We start from the raw sequence: 22,441 nt of genomic DNA, 5'->3' as shown, positions 1-22,441 counted from the left end.
TTGATGTTTTGACGGATTCCTGATATTCACGGTACACTCGTGAAATCGTCATGCGGGAAAATTCCAAATTGATCGCTACCTCGGAGATGGTGTGCCCCATCGCTCGTGCGCCGACTATAATACCACGTTCAAACTCAGTTAAATCTTGATAACCCGCCATTCTAGCAGCAGCAAACCGAGATAACAACTGCGCCAGACATAGTTGTGTTATACAGGCGTCGCCGACCGCAGCGCCGTATTCTGCCTGTTTACATATCACTGTATTTGAACACGCATGCCTATACCAGTTTCTTTGGCGCCTCATTGTACTTCAGGTGACGGTTCGTAGTGACTGAGGAAACTGACGGCGCTACGGTACGTTACGGACATCCTGCGTCTTCACGTTATCCCTCACGTGGCAGTATATTTAAGCCCCAGGGCAATGCTCTCTTATTCATGACAGGTGTTTTTATGAAGTGTCTGCGTTTTCTTAAGGTACTCACGTGGCCAGCAAGATCCCCAGATGTGTCTCCGACAGAACATGTGTGGCTCCAGCTCGGACGTCAGTTCAGTCCCAGTGACAGTATCCTGGATATCAAGGATCAGTTACAATATTTGTGAACCGGTTTGCGTCAGGATAGGACACAACTGCTTTGTGACACCCTTCCCAACCGAACCTGTACGTGCATCTACGCCAGAAGGCGTGCAACGTCATACTGACGCGTTGTATCATACTGCCAGGTTCTACGCGGATTTGACTCGATTCCGTAATCACTGAAGCAATGTCACATACCGTCTCAATCCACGAAGCTTCCTCCTCGGCATATGGGTGCTTCACATTTTTCGTTATGCAGTGTATTTCTTCAGTCCCACAAGTCTTTTGTAATACATTGCCTCAAAGGCAATATCTTGGACTAGACACCAGATTGCTAAAATTATTTCAGTGTTTGGTTCATCTTATGCATGTAAAAATCGTGCAATTGAGGAGGATGCCAGAGTTGCGGCCAGATACGGCTGCTTTCCCAGTGCCCAAGTGCACAACAGAAAAGAAATCACGGCCAGACAGGTTTTTACGACGTGTGTAGAATACTGTAAGGAGGAGCTACTGGTACCGAAAGGAAGTGTACCCTCACCGTAAATTAAACATTTATATGTGACTAGGAAAATGGAGGGGGGCTAAAAAAAGTGTTATTTTCTACAGGACCGCTGCGATATTGAAATACAGTCTACTTATTCAGATTGATAATAAGTACATAACCGAATGTAACCAAGATGAACGAAAGCCCGAAACAAATGAAAGAGTAAACAAAGTACAAAAAAGTGACTTGTTCAAGTCATTTAACACAAAGCCACACTCTTCAACCTCCAGTGTCATGGCTGAAATAATGGTTGGACAGTTTCACAGACAAAACAAGTACTATGCCGTCCAAGTTTCTGAATACTCCAGTGACAATCGACGATGCCACAAATTGAATTCTGTGTAACATTTTACGATTATTTTTGTATCCATCCTGTTTCTATTTTTCCAGATGTACGTAACATTGCTGTAGTTACAAGACAAGATACTCTCTCTCTCTCTCTCTCTCTCTCTCTTTCTCTCCCTCCCTCCCTCCCTTCCACCCCCTATTCTGACTTTCTCTCTCTCTCTCTCTCTCTCTCTCTCTCTCTCTTTATCTCTATCTCTTTCTCTACTTCGGATGTGCATAAATGATGTTTATAGCTGACTCTTCAACATTTGTGTAAATTAAGTTGAAACATCATGACACAAATGCAAGTTCATGGGAATTACCGGACTGCGAAAGGATTAGGTAAATGATGAGAGTGAGCTGCAAAGTAGCGCTTCTAACAGCCTTTGCGGGTGGGCGTTTTGCTTCAGTCTGTTTCAGTTCTGCAGTATTCAGTGGTGTTTATTTGCTATTGAAGAGTTCCTACTATCCTCATGGACATAGAAGAAGCCGTGTAGAAGGTCTGGAACATTCCCTCAGGTTGGAATACTGCTCAGTGACAACATCAGATGCTTTTTTGAATTCCCAGCATGCTGGGTTCATGACATGTGGGGATAGAAAGTTGTTTTAACTAGTTTGGTGTATAAAACAACCAAAATTGCGAAATTCAGTTCTTTCTGTGTAAGTGATGACCGCTTTCGGGTATCGGAAACCATTCTCAAATCATACAAACAGAAAAAAATGTTGTATTCCGCGATAGCATGCAAACCATGTTATATTTTACATATTTGCGTCTGAGTCAAGTTTTTCAGTGTTCATTGGCAAGACAAACATACGAGTGTTTTATGTTAGCCCTACCAATGGTCCCCGAAAAATCTGATTTGCTGCACGCCAGTCTTCGGACTGAAGCCCACGGCAGCAAAATCAACAAAACAACATATATTCCATAATAAATTTTCACATATGAAGGCAACACCTTTTTCGACTAAATCATCGCACATTTTTATCAGATTTTTGCACCTAGAAATCCTAGAGTAGTAGTAACCTGACTGTGTGAAGATGCAATATTCTGACTTTTCTCCTTTTCCTTGCCTTCATTCTCCTGACATTTTATTAGCTATCTTTCTGCTGGTCCTCGTTTTTATAATTAAAAGTCGCAGATTATATTAAACAAACTTCTGATGTGTTACAATAATTCTATTATCCAGTTATACATCTAATATTGCGTTGTAGAATAGGTTTTTGGACTGAGAGGTTTAGACTGATTGGCATGTAAAATTTGGGGGCATCGACAACGGATGACAAATACATTACATCTACTTGCACATGGATATCTGTATCTACATATCGCAAGCTACCTCGTGGTGCGTGGCGAAGGGTACTGAAGGGTATCACTGCGGTTCCTCCTTTCCTGTTCCAGTTACAAATGGTGCGCGGGAAGAATGGTTGTTGGAACGCCTGTGTGTGAGCACCATTTTCTCTAATTTCCTCCTCATGGTCTTTCCGCGAGATATGCTATGGAGAAACCAACATATTGATTGGCTCTTCAAGGAACGTACGCCCTCGAAATTTTGATACTAAACCAAACCTTAATGCACAACGTCTTCCTCACACCGTATGCCATTGGAGCTGGACAGATATCTCCGTGACTTTCGCGCTTATTTAAGCGATCCAGTGACGAAATGCGCGACTCTTACTCAAGTAAGACGACACTGTGCATACAGCCGCCGCTCCATTTTAGCTACGTATATTTGGACAAACACCTCGTATAATACAAAGAAAAACCTGCGCCACTTGAGATGACTAAACATGTTTCCCATCTGTATCCCTTTTCATCTGCCCGCTACCAATAACTGCACCGCTTTTGACCGTGTTACTCTAAATTGCAATAGGTTACAAATAAAAGCACATTATTTTCATAAGGAATTGTACAAGAGCAAAAACACATTGCCATGAGAGCTGTCTCTGCTTTGAATAGAAACTCCTCACCTGTGAAATTAGAAATGACGATGGGGTCACACTGAAGGTCTTCCAGTGAGCACGCGAAGACAGCGCCCGTGCCACCGTATCGTGGCGCCGACACCACCAACCTGTCAGACAGATCAACACACATAGTTCATATGTCTGTGCCCCAAAAATGTACCTCTCACCACGCTCTAAGCAGCTTCGATGCCAATGGGCACATACGAGCAGTACAAAAAGCCGCAACTGCCCAGCCTTAATTTCACAATGTAGCTTGCGTCTCTCCAAAACCAAAACTGTTCCTTTCCTATGTCTTTAAATACCATGCACTTCAATTGGCCTTCCATATTCGTCTTCCCTCTCCCACAGGCAGTCTATGCATGCTAATAAATTCTCCCATGTTCTCAATTTCTCAGTTTTCACAAATCCCAGACAGTTTGAGGATTATAACTTGCAGGATAGACTTCCAGTGGTCTTTTGTGGGATTATTCACAAAGTACACACTGCTCTCAGCAAACAGCATTCACGATCGGGATATTATTGACCCTGTTCTTCGTTAATTTTGTATACATCCCTGTTCTTTCCTACACAAAGAGCTCAAAATTGATATGCCAGGAGGCCGGCCGCAGTGGCCGTGCGGTTAAAGGCGCTGCAGTCTGGAACCGCAAGACCGCTACGGTCGCAGGTTCGAATCCTGCCTCGGGCATGGATGTTTGTGATGTCCTTAGATTGGTTAGGTTTAACTAGTTCTAAGTTCTAGGGGACTAATGACCTCAGCAGTTGAGTCCCATAGTGCTCAAAGCCATTTGAACCATTTTTGATATGCCAGGAAACAGTGAACCACATTTACAGTGACTGCTACCTTTCACACTACTGACCATTAAAATTACTACACCACGAAGATGACATGCTACAGACGCGAAATTTAACCGACAGGAAGAAGATGCTGTGATATGCAAATGATTAGCTTTTCAGAGCATTAACACAAGGTTGGCGCCGGTGGCGACACCTACAACGTGCTGACATGAGGAAAGTTTCCAAACGATTTCTCATACACAAACAGCAGTTGACCGGAGTTGCCTGGTGAAACGTTGTTGTGATGCCTCGTGTAAGGAGGAGAAATGCATACCATCACGTTTCCGACTTTGATAAAGGTCGGATTGTAACCTATCGCGATTGTGGTTTATCGTATCGCGACATTGCTGCTCGCGTTGGTCGAGATCCAACGACTGTTAGCAGAATATGGAATCGGTAGGTTCAGGAGAGTAATACGGAACGCCCTGCTGGATCCCAACGGCCTCTTATAACTAGCAGTCGAGACGACAGGCATCTTATCCGCATGGCTGCAACGGTTCGTGCAGCCTCGTCTCGATTCCTGAGTCAACAGATGGGGACGTTTGCAAGACAACAGCCATCTGCACCAACAGTTCGACGACGTTTGCAGCAGCATGGACTATCAGCTCGGAGACCGTGGCTGCGGTTACCCTTGACACTGCATCACAGACAGGAGCGCCTGCGATGGTGTACTCAACAACGAACCTGGGTGCACGAATGGCAAAACGTCATTTTTTCGGATGAATCCAGGTTCTGTTTACAGCAATATGATGGTACCATCCGTGTCTGGCGACATCGTGGTGAACGCACATTGGAAGCGTGTATTCGTCATCATCATACTGGCGTATCACCTGGCGTGATGGTATGGGGTGCCATTGGTTACACGTCTCGGTCACCTCTTGTTCGCATTGACGGCACTTTGAACTGTGGACGTTACATTTCAGATGTGTTACGACCCGTGGCTCTACCCTTCATTCGATGCCTGCGAAACCCTACATTTCAGCAGGATAATGCACGACCGCATGTTACAGGTCCTGTACGGGCCTTTCTGGAAACAGGAAATGTTCGACTGCTGCCTTGGCCAGCACATTCTCCAGATCTCTCACCAATTGAAAACGTCTGGTCAATGGTGGCTGAGCAACTGGCTCGTCACAATACGCCAGTCACTACTCTTGATGAACTGTGGTATCGTGTTGAAGCTGCATTGGCAGCTGTACCTGTACACGCCATCCAAGGTCTGTTTGACTCAATGCCCAGGCGTATCAAGGCCGTTATTACGGCCAGAGGTGGTTGTTATGGGTACTGATTTCTCAGGATCTATGCACCCAAACTGCGTGAAAATGTAATCACATGTCAGTTCTAGTATAATATATTTGTCCAATGAATACCCGTTTATCTTCTGCATTTCTTCTTGGTGTAGCAATTTTAATGGCCAATAGTGTACTATTTCTATTTTCCCAGGCGTAGGTAAATTTTGGATGCTAAACTGTATTCTAAGTTGCAGTCAAATACGTCGTCACCATCTGGGGCAGTAGGAGAGCCCCTCCAACTCAACTGTCATCGTACAAGTGATTCTTGCATTTCCGTTAGTGTTTACCAATGTGCTCCCTCCCCATCCCAATCTGCTGGGGTATGTCTTTGGTTCCTCTGGGGGAGAAATAGACGTTTCATTACGAATATAATTCCCTTTTGAAGTCTTCGCGTTTTCGAGAGGTTTGATTTCGTCGTCCTCCTCCCTCTGCTCCTACACTGCGTTAACAGTTCCATCCCTGCATAAGTTTTGTACCCAATATAGTCTGTGTCATGTTTAAGACATTAAAAGTCAGAGTAGTCCCATAGTCAAGGAAAGAGCAATGACTGCCGTTGTAACCAAGGTCCTAGTGGAGATGATTTATCGTTACCGTCCGTCGGCCTGGCATGAGGTGTCTAGTGCGTAGCTGTGTCGTCTACATGAATGTGATGATTTGCGTGTACACTGTACTGTTGAGTCTTTGTTGTTACCGATAAAGGGAAGCGAGAGGCTGAATCCCGGTGTCAGCGCCGGGTCTACTCCTCTCGAATAGCACGAATAGGCCGCCCAGCTTAACGTCCCCAGGCGACGAACAGATCGATATCACCAGTGAACGGAGGTGTTTAGAATTTAATCAAGGATGAAGACTGGTGATCAGGAGCTTTACGCCAATACCTGTCCTCCCGTTGCTGGCCAAGTACTGGAAGTGAAAATGTTCCACCAGCAGGAATCGCACTGGCCTACCTCCGAGTCGAGCGCCGCCGCGTTAAGGGAGAATACGCTGGTGCTTACTTCACTACTGACCATTAAAACTGCAACACAATGAAGGCTGTATGCAACAAATATCAAACTGGCACAAAGAGTACTACATTCTTGTATATACAAACGATTAGCATTTCAACGCATCTGCACAAAGTGCCTAGCAGACCGTCTTCTACATTTTCTATACAAGGAAAGATTGCACGGTTGGTTTGACAGCAAGAGACACATATAAGAAGATCGTGTTATTCGTAGTGCAAGAAGGAGAAAAGTCTACTAACGTGTGTCGGAGTACAACAGCGTCAGGATCACTGGTCTTTTGGGACAGCTGTTTGTTTTTCTACGATATTGTCTCTCGCATTAGTCGCGATCCCACAACTGTCATTCGAATGCTGAATCGATAGGTTGAGGGTAGCCGTACTCGACACCACACAGGTTCTCAACAACCCCACAACACCGACAGGACAGACGTGTCTTCAGTGAAACTGGGTTTATTTGCTATTCACAATATATAGAGGGTGTTACAAAAAGGTACGGCCAAACTTTCAGGAAACATTCCTCACACACAAATGAAGAAAAGATGTTATGTGGACATGTGTCCGGAAACGCTTAATTTCCATGTTAGAGCTCATTTTAGTTTCGTCAGTATGTACTGTACTTCCTCGATTCACCTCCAGTTGGCCCAATTGAAGGAAGGTAATGTTGACTTCGGTGCTTGTGTTGACATGCGACTCATTGATCAACAGTACTAGCATTAAGCACATCAGTACGTAGCATCAACAGGTTTGTGTTCATCACGAACGTGGTTTTGCAGTCAGTGCAATGTTTACAAATGTGGAGTTGGCAGATGCCCATTTGATGTATGGATTAGCACGGGGCAATAGCCGTGGCGCGGTACGTTTGTATCGAGACAGATTTCCAGAGCGAAGGTGTCCCGACAGGAAGACGTTCGAAGCAATTGACCGGCGTCTTAGGGAACACGGAACATTCCAGCCTATGACTCGCGACTGGGGAAGACCTAGAACGACGAGGACATCTGCAATGGACGAGGCAATTCTTCGTGCAGTTGACGATAACCCTAATGTCAGCGTCAGAGAAGTTGCTGCTGTACAAGGTAACGTTGACCACGTCACTGTATGGACAGTGCTACGGGAGAACCAGTTGTTTCCGTAACATGTACAGCGTGTGCAGGCACTATCAGCAGCTGATTGGCCTCCATGGGTACACTTCTGCGAATGGTTCATCCAACCATGTGTCAATCCTCATTTCAGTGCAAATGTTCTCTTAACGGATGAGGCTTCATTCCAACGTGATCAAATTGTAAATTTTCACAATCAACATGTGTGGGCTGACGAGAATCCGCACGCAATTGTGCAATCACGTCATCAACACAGATTTTCTGTGAACGTTTGGGCAGGCATGGTTGGTGATGTCTTGATTGAGCCCCATGTTCGTCCACCTACGCTCAATGGAGCACGTTATCACGATTTCATACGGGATACTCTACCTGTGCTGCTAGAACATGTGCCTTTACAAGTACGACACAACATGTGGTTCATGCACGATGGAGCTCCTGCACATTTCAGTCGAAGTGTTCGTACGCTTCTCAACAATTGAATTCGGTGACCGATGGATTGGTAGAGGTGGACCAATTCCATGGCCTCCACGCTCTCCTCACCTCAACCCTCTTGACTTTCATTTATGGGGGCATTTGAGAGCTCTTGTCTACGCAACCCCGGTACCAAATGTAGAGACTCTTCGTGCTCGTCTTGTGGACGGCTGTGATACAATACGCCATTCTCCAGGGCTGCATCAGTGCATCAGGGATTCCATGCGACGGAGGGTGAATGCATGCGTCCTCGGTAACGGAGGACATTTTGAACATTTCCTGTAACAAAGTGTTTGAAGTCAGCTGGTACGTTCTGTTGCTGTGTGTTTCCATTCCATGATTAATGTGATTTGAAGAGAAGCAATAAAATGAGCTCTAACATGGAAAGTAAGCGTTTCCGGACACATGTCCACATATTTTCTTTCTTTGTGTGTGAGGAATGTTTCCTGAAAGTCTGGCCGTACCTTTTTGTAACACCCTGTATAAATGACCTTGTGGATAACATCGGAAGTTCACTGAGGCTTTTTGCGGATGATGCTGTAGTATATCGAGAGGTTGTAACAATAGAAAATTGTCCTGAAATGCAGGCGGATCTGCAACGAATTGACGCATGGTGCAAGGAATGGAAATTGAATCTCAATGTAGGTAAGTGTAATGCGCAGCGAATACATAGAAAAAAAGATCCTTTATCATTTAGCTGCAATATAGCAGGTCAGCAACTGAAAGCAGTTAATTCCATAAATTATCTGGGAGTAGGCATTAGGAGTGATTTAAAATGGAATGACCATATAAAATTAATCGTCGGTAAAGCAGATGTCAGACTGAGATTCATTGAAAGAATCCTAAGGAAATGCAGTCCGGAAACAAAGGAAGTAGGTTACAGTACACTTGTTCGCCCACTGCTTGAATACTGCTCACCGGTGTGGGATCCGTACCAGATAGGGTTGATAGAAGAAGAAGAGATAGAGAAGATCCAATGGAGAGCAGCGTGCTTCGTTACAGGATCATTTAGTAATCGCAAAAGCGTTACGGAGATGATAGATAAACTCCAGTGGAGGACTCTGCAAGAGAGACGCTCAGTAGCTCGGTACGGGCTTTTGTTGAAGTTTCGAGAACATACATTCAGCGAGGAGTCAAGCAGTATATTGCTCCCTCCTACGCATATCCCGCGAAAAGACCATGAGGATAAAATCAGAGAGATTAGAGCCCACACAGAGGCATACCGACAATCTTTCTTTCCACGAACAATATGAGACTGTAATAGAAAGGAGAACCGTTAGAGGTACTCAAGGTACCCTCCGCCACACACCGTCATGTGGCTTGCGGAGTATGGATGTAGATGTATATGTAGAAGACAAATATCCACATGGACAGTGTGACTACGTTCACCAACCAATGACTGTCAACAATGTGATCATTATTGTGGCTTCTCTTGACGCTGCAGCACAGAGAGGCACACCGAAAATAGTGCGCCCAACTATACCAATGGGCGCAGGAGCAGCACCATGTCGTCTTTTGAGACGAGTCCCGGCTCTGCATATAGTATCACGATGGATGTATCCATGTGGAGAGGCTTCGAGGAGAACGACTATTGCCACATTGATCCGTCATCGTCAAATGAGACTGTAAGGGCCGATCAAAAGTTTCTACCTGAGGGCGCTGCTGCAGCCAATACGATGCTGTTACATAAGCACCGGCATGATGGTAAGGAATTAGTGTGGCATCCGTATCTTTCCGACATGCATGTGGTAAATGCAAAAACGTGAACTACGGCTCTGTTATTACCAAGTGCGTTCAAACAGGGCCAACGTACTGTTATTCTTTTCTTGGCTGCCGAAGGACAAACATCGATATACGTCCATAGGGGAATGAAGAATGTGTATGGGGCAGCGTGACTGTCGAAAACCACCACTGTGGAATGGTGCTCCAAGTTCCACACTGGTCACGACTCGATACAAGACGCAACACTTTCCTTGAGCATGTTGTTGCAGGCAGTAACAGACTTTTTCACACAGCAGAACACGGTGTTTTATGAGGCGGGTATCTTCAACCACCAGGTTGAAGATACCCGTCTGATAAAACACTGTGTTCTGCTGTTCGACTTGTCAACAATGTGGGGAACGATAACATAACACGACCTAGGCTACACATATGTAACTTACGTATTCTGACATGGTTATGTCACATTTTATTGTATTTTAATTTATTTTATTATTCATTTATAGTAGTTAATCATTTAAAAAAATCTTCCACTGGGCATATGATTGTATGCAGTACATTTGATTGTTGTGATGCATGGCCTTTTACTACTGGGTGGTATGGGTTTGTGAATAATAGCGTATACATATGTTCATCTATTATACTATATTCGAGTAAAACAGTGGAAACTATTAACAACAGCATGACACAGGCAGAAGCATATTTGCCCTAATGTTGCATATAGTTATAATGATATACAATATGTCCTTTTGAGCCACTTACATAGTTAACATAGATACCTGTCAGTTGCTAACATATGTTCTGTATATATTTTATAATAGTACATTTGTTCTTCTCATTGTACAGGGGCCTGAAGATGGCATCAATGTAATGCCGAAACTGGTAGCATATAAGAAGTTCATAAAATAAATTTCTATAATACAGACGGCTGTTGGTAAATTATTGTATTAAGAAATACGTGCCAGCCGTTGTCTAACCGTCCATAATGGATCAACAAGCCTGCCCTATAGACATGATCTCTTCCCACGCGAATATAATGCCTTAGGTTTCTTCAAAAAGCCCTTGAAGAGTTGACCATTTCTGTTGGGCGACGATATGCGGCAAGCTGTTATGGACTTCTTCATGCAGCGGGATAAGCTGTTTCGCCACATGGGTATCTTTAGACTGGTGTGCTGTAGGATGAATGCCTCAATGCTAATAGCTATTTTGTCTCATTGGCATACCGCTTTGGGACTATAAGGCCTTCGAAAAGAAACTCTTTGACTGCCCCTTATATTCTGATTACAAATAAATTTGTTAATATTTGCAGCTATTTCTCCTCAGTTGTTACTTCAGTTATGTTTTATCATATAGGTAAGAAAAAATTCCGCCTTTTGCAACTGAATATTTAATTGGCGTGCACCAAATATATTTCAGTTAGTCATGCTAGGCATCTTCAGTGGCCTACAGTATAAAGAAAAATATTCAATTCTCAAAATATTTGTAATTAAATAATTTTATTTATATTATAGACCACTGACCATGCCTTAAATGAACAGGTAAGACATGTTTGGTATGCACAAGTAAAACATTCAATTGTAAAACAGGAAATTTTTTCTTGTCTTTACAATAATTGTCGTCGGAATGATGCTCGTAGTGAACTAATTTCTCATAAAAAAACAAACACCTTGTCTTAGCACTTTTCTACAAGAATTTCGTAAGCGTTTTCCTCATATCCCAGTTGGAATGGTTTTTTGATTTTACTTCCGACAAGGATGGCCACTCTCTACATCTACTGAAGAAACAGACCCAAAACTCTTTGTTATCTTCAAATGACACTGTCGAAGCAGCAGTGTCGAGATCGAGAGCGATTAGAATCAGTGAACAACGCAGAATCAGACACTGTACCACTGCACCTCGACCAACTCTCACAAGCAACCCCTTAACTTCAATCTTTAGTAAGGCTCATTTTAAAGTGTTGTGTTAACAATTATCACAGGAAAAATGTTAAATGCTAATGACTCACCGTATGCATCAGAAAAGTGATGGAAAATGAGTCTCCGGGAGCTGCAAAGGTTAACCCCTTATGGGATATACGTATTACATTTCACAAAATGGACATCGTCGACATTCAAGTAATGTTCAAAACAAACCATTACCTTGCACCATGAAGAACGAATGAACAATGGCAAGGCACAGTGACCACAAATGTTCGCATCATCAGGAATGAAGGTAGCTCCTTGGAAGTTACAAATAGTCAGGACGTTCAGCTAGGTATCCACTCTTAAAGAATGCATATAGAATCATATTGCTGTAAGGGGGTGAAGAAACTGATGAAACGTGATGCCATGCAAATAAATGCGAATACAAACATCCAGGAGCTGATTTTATACAGCGGTTGTAGGTCGTATGAATTACAATATCAGGCTCTTTTCAGGAGGGATAGTTTGCTGTAAAGTAGTATGATTTTTATACGTAGACCTGAAATGAAGCAATAGAAAGATATTTTGACCAGCTATTGACCAAAAACAATGTTCAAACCACAGTTGTAGTTCTCTTACGCCACTTTCCCTTTCTTGCTTGTTGTATCGTAAATATTCCCTACCGCCCTTGCAACATCACACACACGAGAAAGAATCGTAGGGTGCAGAGCACCTCCAACTTCTCGCAACTCAATAAATAACTCTCCAGGCAATTTACCATCCAGATTAAGAGACGGCGTAATTGTGTAGGAATGCGCTAAGGCATTGATGTTCGTGATCTTCATACAACTCTCTTGATACCCCTAATTTCAGGGTTCCTTTCACATGCATTTCTGTTTAAAATCCTGACTGGCTGGAGTTGATAACAAATTGTTTACTGCACGATGAGGTAAGTTTTTTTATCTCATCCATAAATTTTCGGGCCGATTCCACCGTTTGCCGCGCATCGTCAAGTTGACGTTTTGTTTGAAATTTCGTTGTTTTACGTCTTCCTATTCTGTAGTACTGTTTGAAGTTAGGCACCCAACCAATGCTTTCCTTGAAATCACTGTAATTTATGTCATGCGCAATTTGATGTGTATAACGTAATTGGTCACTATCATCCACATACTATAAATTGCATTGAGCATCCTTCAAACTCGCAAACACCAGTTTTTGTAACTAGTGCGCCTTGTACTCACTTGAATATCCGTCGTTTTTCTTATACACTACACAGTCATATTGCTACGGACTTATTCGAAAGCTGTTCACAATATTTTTTTTTTTACTACGCTGCGGATTATCTTCCATGTACGTAATTGTGTTTATTACCCGTTCCTTAGATAACGATTGTCCAAGTTTCGCTGGAGATGGGATTTGTGGCTCCCTGCCCGACAAAATTGATGAACTATATGACTCGACACCTGTTTCAGCACAACTCTACTTGTTAAGCACATATCGCCAGCATTTTACTCCTCAAGTACATTTTACGTACAGTCGAACGGATACGACACCAAACATTCCACTGATTCATCTTACAGAAATGTTAATATTTCATTTGCCCCTTCTTTCTCATTCTGCGAAATTCCTTGGGTTCCTTTGTGACGAAATGACAACTTAGACAACTATTGTTGTAGATATAAAGTAATGTTTGCTTCGTTTATCTTTATAATTGCTCTACTTTGTATCAACACCAGTAGCACCATAGCAATGTTGTGAGTTACTCGTCAACTATGCAGTTCAATTACGCTCCGTAGCCTCATGCTGTGCTCACCACTGGATACTGCCAGTTCTGCCCTCTGTTGCCATTAGCAGCCAATACTGTGGTTGCATGACAGACAATATGTGGGGCGTCTAATCTCGTAAATATCATTCACCTTTTGCGACCTCGCAGTCAAGGGATCCCTTGTCAGAGCCAATATGGGTGCTGCCCCTACATAGACGTAATCTGTGATTGCGAATTACTCAAATTTATATTTATGTTATTTGCTACGACACATATTACAAGTCAGTTAGGACGAGTTTTCCTTTGGTGTCCTTAGATTTTAGCTGAGATTCTTTGTTTTTTGTTATTTACATTTAAACAGTGATTTAGCCTCATTTCCTACTAATTATTATTAAACTTGATGAAACCTTTGGGAAACAACTAAAACAATATGAGGTCCCTACACTAATACTGAAAGATGAAGATGGAAGAATGACACACAGTAACAAAGAAAATGCAGAAATCATGGCAAAAGCATTTAAGAAACTTCTGAATTGCGAGGAATCCAAAGAACCCTTAGAAATCAACATAAATACCCCAATAAAAACCAAACCTAACAAACTAGATCCTCCAACTTTCCAAGAAGTAGAAAAAATTCTTAAAGAACAAAAAAATTATAAGGCATGTGGAGAAGATCAGGTTTTTGTTGAAATGTGGAAATATGTAAGTGACACAGTCAAGACCTCCTTACACATGGCTCTAACAAAAATTTGGGTAACAGAACGATTCCCCGAACATTGGACCACAGCTATCATCCGCCCACTACACAAAAATGGAGATAAGAGCAACCAACCCAGACAACTACAGAGGAATCTCTCTCCTAGATTGCACATACAAAATTCTATCCAAGATCCTATATGAAAGAATCAAGGAGCAATTAGAACAGGAGTTAGGGGAATATCAGGGAGGTTTCAGACCATGGAGAAGCTGTGAAGAGCAGATAATTAGTTTAAAATTGATTATGGTATACTACAAGAGACGGAACAAACCTCTGGCAATAACATCTGTAGATTTTAAGAAGGCATATGACTGTCTCCACAGACCTTCAGTATTATAAATTTTAAGAAATCTAGGACTCCATCCAAAACCAATTAAAATAATACAACTCACTCTAACCAACACCAAATCAAAAGTGAAGTTTAGAGGAGAAATTTCGGAACCATTCCTCATAAAAACAGGCTTAAGACAAGATGACTGCCTATCACCATTACTGTTCAACTGTGCACTGGAATACATAATGAAAGAATGGTACAAGGACAATCCAAAGATGATAAGAATTGGAAGTGCAAAAGATGATATTAGCTTAAACTGCTTGGGATTCGCTGATGTTCTTGCTCTCCTAGCCAACACCGTTCAAGAAGTCAGGCAACAAGTGAAATCACTACGAGAAATAGCAGAGAATGTAGGCCTTAGAATATCATTTGAAAAAACGGAGATTATGCTAATTGATCCACCACTTGCAAACAAAATTACAATAGGAGAACAGGAAATAAAAATTGTTGATAAATTTAAATATTTAGGCGAAATAATAACATACAACCTAAATGAGAAGCCATCATGGCAGAATAGAATAAAAAAACAGAACTACGCAAATTATATTACCAAAACTACATACAACAAAAAAAGCCTATCTATAGATGCAAAATTAAAACACTATAAAACAGTTACACAACCAGAAATAACGTATGCACCTGAAACTATCTTAAAAACAACTAATACAGCAGAAATTGACAGAATACTAAAAATAGAAAGAAGAATAATTAGGACATGTATAAATAAACAGTATAAAATAAATGGACATTGGAGAATAGCATCAAATGAAACAGTATGTAAGAAAATAGAACCAGTCATGAGTGCGATCAGGAAGAAACACATCTCATTCTTTGGATATCTGATGAGAACTCCAGAAAACAGAATTAGTAAAAAAATAATACAAAAATTGTGGAATAGCAAGAGCGACTTTAAATGGATAACAGAAATTAAGGAAGATATAAAAGAACTCCAAATTACAGTAGATGACCTAAAAACAAGACAGAGAAAACCAGAATACTGCAAGACCCGCAAACCAGACTACAAATGAAAATCAATAAAAGGAGTGCAGGAAGAGTGGTCTCAGATGAAGAAAGAAAGAAAATATCTGAAAGAATGAAGAAATATTGGGCAGACGGAAGAGCAAAACACCTTTCATATAAGAATAGACTCTAATAATTATATTACCTAAATATCATATTAAGTTATTGTTGAGCCAAATTGTATCACTGTGTAACAACTTGTTTACAACTTCGTATTCTTGACTACAGTGGTCCAATGAAGGCCATAAAATAAATAATCTAAAACTTGATGAAAGTAGATGGCTATAGACAGCTACAGTGTTCTACTACCTATACTATCACTACATTTACTGAATTGTAATTTACTTTGGGCTAAAGTATGGTTTTACTTCTCGGATTGACATTCTGCCTCATAATTCAAAATGTATTACATTGATAAAAATTATGGAACTGTATTTGGATATAACTGCTAAAGCGCTATTTGTGAATATTTATTTCTTTCAAATCAGTTAAGGTGTTCAGAATTTATTAATTTTTAATCTCTCAAGTCAATAGGTATTTTCCAGTCTTACATCTACAATGTCTTTAGTACTATTTTTTAATAAGAGGTTGCTTAGACACACCTTTGAATATCATTTGTACCTCTCATTTTATGTTCTTGCCTAACCAGTAACTGTAATGTTTAGATGTGAAACGGATTTTCGGCCACTGACTGCGAGCCTCGGCTGTGCTTCACACTACCAGCGCCCTGCAGCGGCCAAGTAGCCAGGTTTTATCTAGTGGCAGAAACCTTCCAGGCTACCTGTGTCCTGTTAGTCAGCTTGCTTCATGGCCTCTCGTTTCCGCCAGTTGCAGAAGGTTGGAGTGTCGTCTGCTATTCCATTCGCTACCTCCTCACGAGTGATGCTCGCCTACGCCCAGTCCCCCACTCACTACACTCTTTCACTTGTGAAAACAGCGCGCCTAGCCACACCTGCCCGTAAGGGCGACCGTACACAGGCCGACCGGTCATCCAAGCTGCTCGCCAAAAGGATCTGCCCTGACCCGATCGCCTGTGTATGGATGAAAGCTCGCGGTTGGATCCATGGTGTAGGTGCATTGGTTAACCAACGAGCTGCTGCTTAAGGCCTCCTCCCACAGACTGACAGGTTCACTGACCCTCCTCTGAGTAGACAGCCCTGATCCACTCACCTACATGTGGTCAGTGGACTCATGGTGGAGTCTGTGGTTCGCCATTTCCTCCAGCGAGCTTCTCCCTGCTTATCCCGCCCGCTATCTCAAATGGTTCAAATGGCTCTGAGCACTATGGAACTTAACATCTGTTGTCATCTGTCCCCTAGAACTTAGAATTACTTAAACCTAACTAACCTAAGGACATCACACACATCCATGCCCGAGGCAGGATTCGGACCTGCGACCGTAGCAGTCGCGCGGTTCCGGACTGAGCGCCTAGAACCGCTAGACCACCGCGGCCGGCTCCGCCCGTTATCTGCCAGCCCACACTTCATCAGCACAGGCGACCAGATTCTGCCAAGCGCTCACCGATGTACACACACAATCGGACAGGTCGCAGCTAAGGTTGGCGAGCAGCTTGAACGACCCTTCGGGCTGTGAACAGGCTACCTGCCAAAACACACACTGTCAGCAGCAGCAGCCTTATTGGCTTGATACAGTTCATTGTAACAGTTGGTCGAGGCTATATGCATGATTGTGTGAGCGGCGTGCCAGTGGCAGCCTTAGGCGATTGAAATTAATTAGGTGACAGTTTTTTGGACTTGTAAAATTTTGCACAGGAGTTTTTAAAACTTAGAAAAGTTTCGATAGTTAGTCGTTTTCTCTAACTGTGACCGGCTACAACGTCTGGACTCAAAAACATTTCAGTGGATAACCATGTGAATTATAGTATTTTGCATATTGCATTTAAACCTGTAAATTTTTAGGCGTTACTTGAGCTCACCGTGTGCAAAGGAATTTGGATCTTTAAAACTTTTTGATAGTTGGCTTGAAGAACTTTGACCCTGAAAGTAATGTTGTGTGCCACACTTAGTACTTTCATAATTAAGAGGGACTCTGCCATTGCGTTTCTTCTACGATCTTAAAGGTTTCGTCATTTTTTTATGTCTAAACATTAACTAGCTGGTGTAGAAAAAATTTATATTTTTCGCCACTGACCACAATTCTATTTGCAATTAAAAATTATTAAGAAGTTAACAGAACTATTTGTTCGGTAATGCGATAGGAATGTGACTGTTCCCTATAGTCGAGAAGGCGCAAGAAGATCCCTAACAGCTCCCAGTACTGTTGGCAGCTTTCACGAAGCACTAATGGCTGTGGTCGAAGATAGTAGCCGTCTACAGAGTCGTGACAACACGTAGATGTTGCCTGAAAAAAAACATTTACAAAACCGCGTTACGTTACTGGTTGAGGTTCACCCATGAAGCTGCTGCACTCAACCCACTGCAGTTATCAGCGATCAACTAACGCCGCTCAACTATAGACATCAATGTAGCCAACAAAATTTAAATCGGCTACGCATCTAAACCCATTGACTTGCCAGGACGCTAAAGATATTGAAGAGGGGCAAGTACTTCGCAGCCTATCCGAAGGAGCAAACCCAACATTCAGCTACGTCAGTTAGGGAAGCTAACTGCAAAACTGGCGATACACAATAAGACACTACACATGGGCAAAAGGTGTATTTATTCATGCTACATTTTGAAGATGTAAACGGATTACTCATGTCATGAATCATTTCGATGTCACATGAACAATATGAATGAAAAAGCAAACAGCATGAGATCAACAGCAGGAGGGAGGAACTGAAACGCTGTGACAGGTTCTATAGAAACATCGCAGGCAACGAAGGCATGAAACGAGAATTAGTATAAGCAACTTCAAAACTCTTCTGACCTACGATACTACACAGATAATTCACAAAAACTGAATATTTCAGACAGTGGTGCAAATAAAACACAAATTACTAGGATTATAACACATTTATCTATCCCTCTGCAGAGCAGATTTGAGCATATGGAGAACAGACTGCCTCTGGCTGGTGCAAGCTAAACGATAGCAGATTAATTTCCGGAAATGAGGCAAAGAAAGTCAAACTATACTAGCATAAGTGCAAACACTGTACTGGGAACTGAACTCTTTTACTTTGTGTTCCAAAATGCGTTACATGTTGGTGCAGATTGACACTATGGCCCAATCATCATTCAAATGACTCAGCACTCCTTACCATCCTCATTCAAACATTGAAAATTCTACAACCCAAGTTTTCACAGCGGGTATTTACATCCTTCATAATTTAGCTATGGGCTGGCTATTGTCTAAGGCTTCCGTTTACTAGTGCTGCAGACACCATGAGAGGCTATAAATATTTCGTTCGCTCAGCAATCCCAAATGTTTACATGTAACTCCGCAATGTCCAGATCTTGATGTCGTCCAATAGGTGTCAAAGCTCACAAAGTCATGCTGTTGTGTGTTATGGTGCCTGTATTATTAAAGAGTGATGCCATTAGCCATATTCAACTCAAGGCCCACAATTTGTTTAATTTCAGTCCTTTTCTGCTAAAGTTGTTTCTGTGTCTTCGAAATGCTGTGGTCTCCATGTACATTCACGAGTATTGGTTCAAATGGCTCTGAGCACTATGGGAGTTAACTTCTGAGGTCACCAGTCCCCTAGAACTTAGAACTACTTAAACATAACTAACCTAAGGACATCACACGCATCCATGCCCGAGGCAGGATTCGAACCTACGACCGTAATGGTCGCGCGGTTCCAGACTGAAGCGCCTAGAACCGCTCGGCCACACCGGCCGGCACGAGTATTAATGATTGAGCTTTTATTGCAGAATTATGGATCAAAATTGGTGGCTGTGAGGTATCAAGGCAATATCCTGACAAACAAATGTATTACACAACGGCTTAATGCCCATATAAAATGTAACTAAAATAACCAAGGTTGAAAACCTTTCCATCAACTGACTCCAGCAGTTCCAAGGCACAATTTGTGTAACACAATCTTAACGCTGCCTGGAAATGTAATTTTAATCTGAAGTGAGCATTCGTTGAAAGGATCGTCAGCGAAAGGCAAAAAATATGAGTACAAAAACATGAAACAAACATTATGGCTGAGTGTCCAGTAAACATATTATGTGGTGAGCTGAATAACTTGATCCAGTCAAGTAATCATTTCTGCGCACTAGCTGGCTGCTTTCAAATCACGTTATATGAACGACGACTAGGAGTACAAATGTGAAGGCCAGATATCACAAAGACACTGCTCATATGTATACTTGCTATTACTCCGGTACCATGGCCGTCCGCAGAAATTTCTCTTACAAGGGGCGACATTTTAAAAGTACTATTTTTTCTGTAATTAATTCCGAGAGATTGAAAATGTACTGTGGCCCAAGAAATAAATCTGACAGAAGGTACACAAAGCTTATTGTAAGCTAAACGACTCATAATCATCAACTCAGTTTGTGCCAGTACGGAATATTCTACCCAAGATAGATTACTTCCACACCCAAAGCGTAAACGAATTTCATTACTACGAGCTAAATGCGTCTTTTAATATTATTAGTAAATACATAAAAATAAAAAATTTTGTGTTAAGGATCTCAATAACATCCTCACGTGATTCAATCAACCTGATTGGATGACCTAGGAAATCAAGTTAGAAAACTGTCTCGAAAGAGATTTCTTGTATTCATACATCAATAGTGTTGGGTTGTACTGAAAATTTACAAAAAAAGAAGTGCAATAGACACAAAGAACTAAGGAAAAAATCCTTCTGGATACCATCAAAAATAACTAGAAAAAATAGGTCTGCTCAGAAGTCTTCATAATGGATAAATAGGATATAAACTTTAAAAACGCCCGTACAACTTTGTTGCCATCTATAACGCTTTGTTTTTAAGAAGCCTCACTTCTTACCTTGTTAAAGGATGTATAACGTTATTTTTATGCAATCCATTTTTTAATATTGGCAGTCATAATTAAAGTTCAACAAAATGTCTTTTGAAAGTTACATTTCGGAGTTTTTTTGATAAAGAGTAACCCACGATCAGCATTCAGCTAGAGGGACTGTAGGATACATCACCAACGCTAAGTATACGGTTTAATAAAATCACTGAATGTCAGTTCTATAAATACGTGAGAACTCTGCAATGAACTTATAGTTTTGTATCCTAGACCCCAGAAGGGCCCTTCCCCAGAGGGCGCCCATGTCTGAAACCCAGACGTTTAGGCGTATTCGACGAAACACAACGCACTTTTGTTGAAATTCCTTACAACTGCTAATATTTATGTAAAAGTAAACAACGAACAACAACTATAAGAAAGTATTCTTTCTTAGTTTAAGACTAATTGGCGCTAAAAATCACACAACCAACACAATCAGTGACTGGCAGCATGATAAATATGAAATTCTGAAAGCTGAACTGTATTTCTTACCAAGTCAAATTCATTGCAAAAATAGTACACATTTCTGTTACACATATAGCCACAACATGAAGTACAACATCACACTGAACTTTAGAAATACGTTTATAGTTTTTGATTTGCGTTTCCAGACTGATGTAGAATATGCTGCACTTATAAATAAAATACTCACGTTTTCGAAGTGTCTGCCGAACGAAAAGCCACAGCATATCCAAAATAGCTGGAGTCACTGGAAATAACAGTCTGCGCATCTGATGGAAATGTTACGGCATGCTGTTCATCTAAATTAAATGAGAGGACGCCGTGAACAAAGATCAACAGTATCAGTTGTTTCCCCGGCATTTTAGACACAGCGCAGTCACAAATCAGACGCAGATTGGTTTGAAATGTTCTCGCACATGGCGCGCCGAGCACGAGACTGGAGCAGCGGGGCCGCTGTTCGGCTGATTATCTCTTGATACCTGCCACTTTATCTGTCTACAACGCCGTCTTTCAGTGAATTGGCGGCTGTACTCACCTTCCGAGACCCGGTCTGTACGTAAAATAGTCGAACTTTACCAGTATACAGGCTGTTGATAGTGCTCTGGGTAAAGTTACAAAACTCCTGGTATGAAGTTGTAGATCAAAATAGCAGGACACAGGACAGACAATCATGGATAAGTGCATCAAAACTGTCTTCGAAGCAGATGAGTAGTGTAAGGAGAAGAGTTATGAGTTTTCTCAAAGCAGATGTTTTATTCCTCATATACGCTGTCATCTGTAAGTACACTGCCTCACAAAAAAAAGTGAAGCAGCTTAAGGAAGAGGAGGAAACTACACTACTGGCCATTAAAATTGCTACACCACGAGGATGACGTGCTACAGACACGAAATTTAACCGACAGAAAGAAGATGCTGTGATATGCAAATGATTAGCTTTTCAGGGCATTAACACAAGGCTGGCGCCAGTGGCGGCACCTACAACGTGCTGACATGAGGAAAGTTTCCAACCGATTTCTCATACACAAACAGCAGTTGACCGGCGTTGCCTGGTGAAACGTTGTTGTGATGCCTCGTGTAAGGAGAAGAAATGCGTACCATCACGTTTACGACTTTGAAAAAGGTCGGATTGTAGCCCATCGCGATTGCGGTTTATCGTATCGCGACATTGCTGCTCGCATTGGTCGAGATCCAATGACTGTTAGCAGAATATGGAATCGGTGGGTTCAGGAGGGTAATATGGAACGCCGTGCTGGATCCCAACGGCCTAGTATCACTAGCAGTCGAGACGACAGGCATCTTATCCGAATGGCTGTAACGGATCGTGATCCCTGAGTCAACAGATGGGGACGTTTGCAAGACAACAACCATCTGCACGAACAGTTCGACGACGTTTGCAGCAGCATGGACTAACAGCTCGGAGACCATGGCTGCGGTT

At 42.0% G+C, this 22,441-nt stretch overlaps 1 protein-coding gene across 1 annotated transcript in view; it reads right to left on the bottom strand.

Moving 5' to 3' along the window:
• LOC124616336 (integrin alpha-9-like) overlaps window positions 1-21,413 on the bottom strand; it is a 180,685-nt gene extending 159,272 nt beyond the window's left edge. Inside the window, exons 1-2 of the mRNA XM_047144643.1 lie at window positions 21,197-21,413; window positions 3,414-3,514 (exon numbers count right to left, since the gene is read on the bottom strand). Of these exons, the coding sequence (XP_047000599.1) occupies window positions 3,414-3,514; window positions 21,197-21,366 (271 nt within the window). The 5' untranslated portion in view covers window positions 21,367-21,413. The remainder of the gene's footprint in view (window positions 1-3,413; window positions 3,515-21,196) is intronic.
• Between the last annotated feature and the right edge of the window lie 1,028 nt (window positions 21,414-22,441).

This window comes from Schistocerca americana, chromosome 5 (genome assembly GCF_021461395.2).
Source record: "Schistocerca americana isolate TAMUIC-IGC-003095 chromosome 5, iqSchAmer2.1, whole genome shotgun sequence".
NCBI classification, from domain to species: domain Eukaryota; kingdom Metazoa; phylum Arthropoda; class Insecta; order Orthoptera; family Acrididae; genus Schistocerca; species Schistocerca americana.
This window is presented reverse-complemented; position numbering and strand designations above follow the sequence as displayed.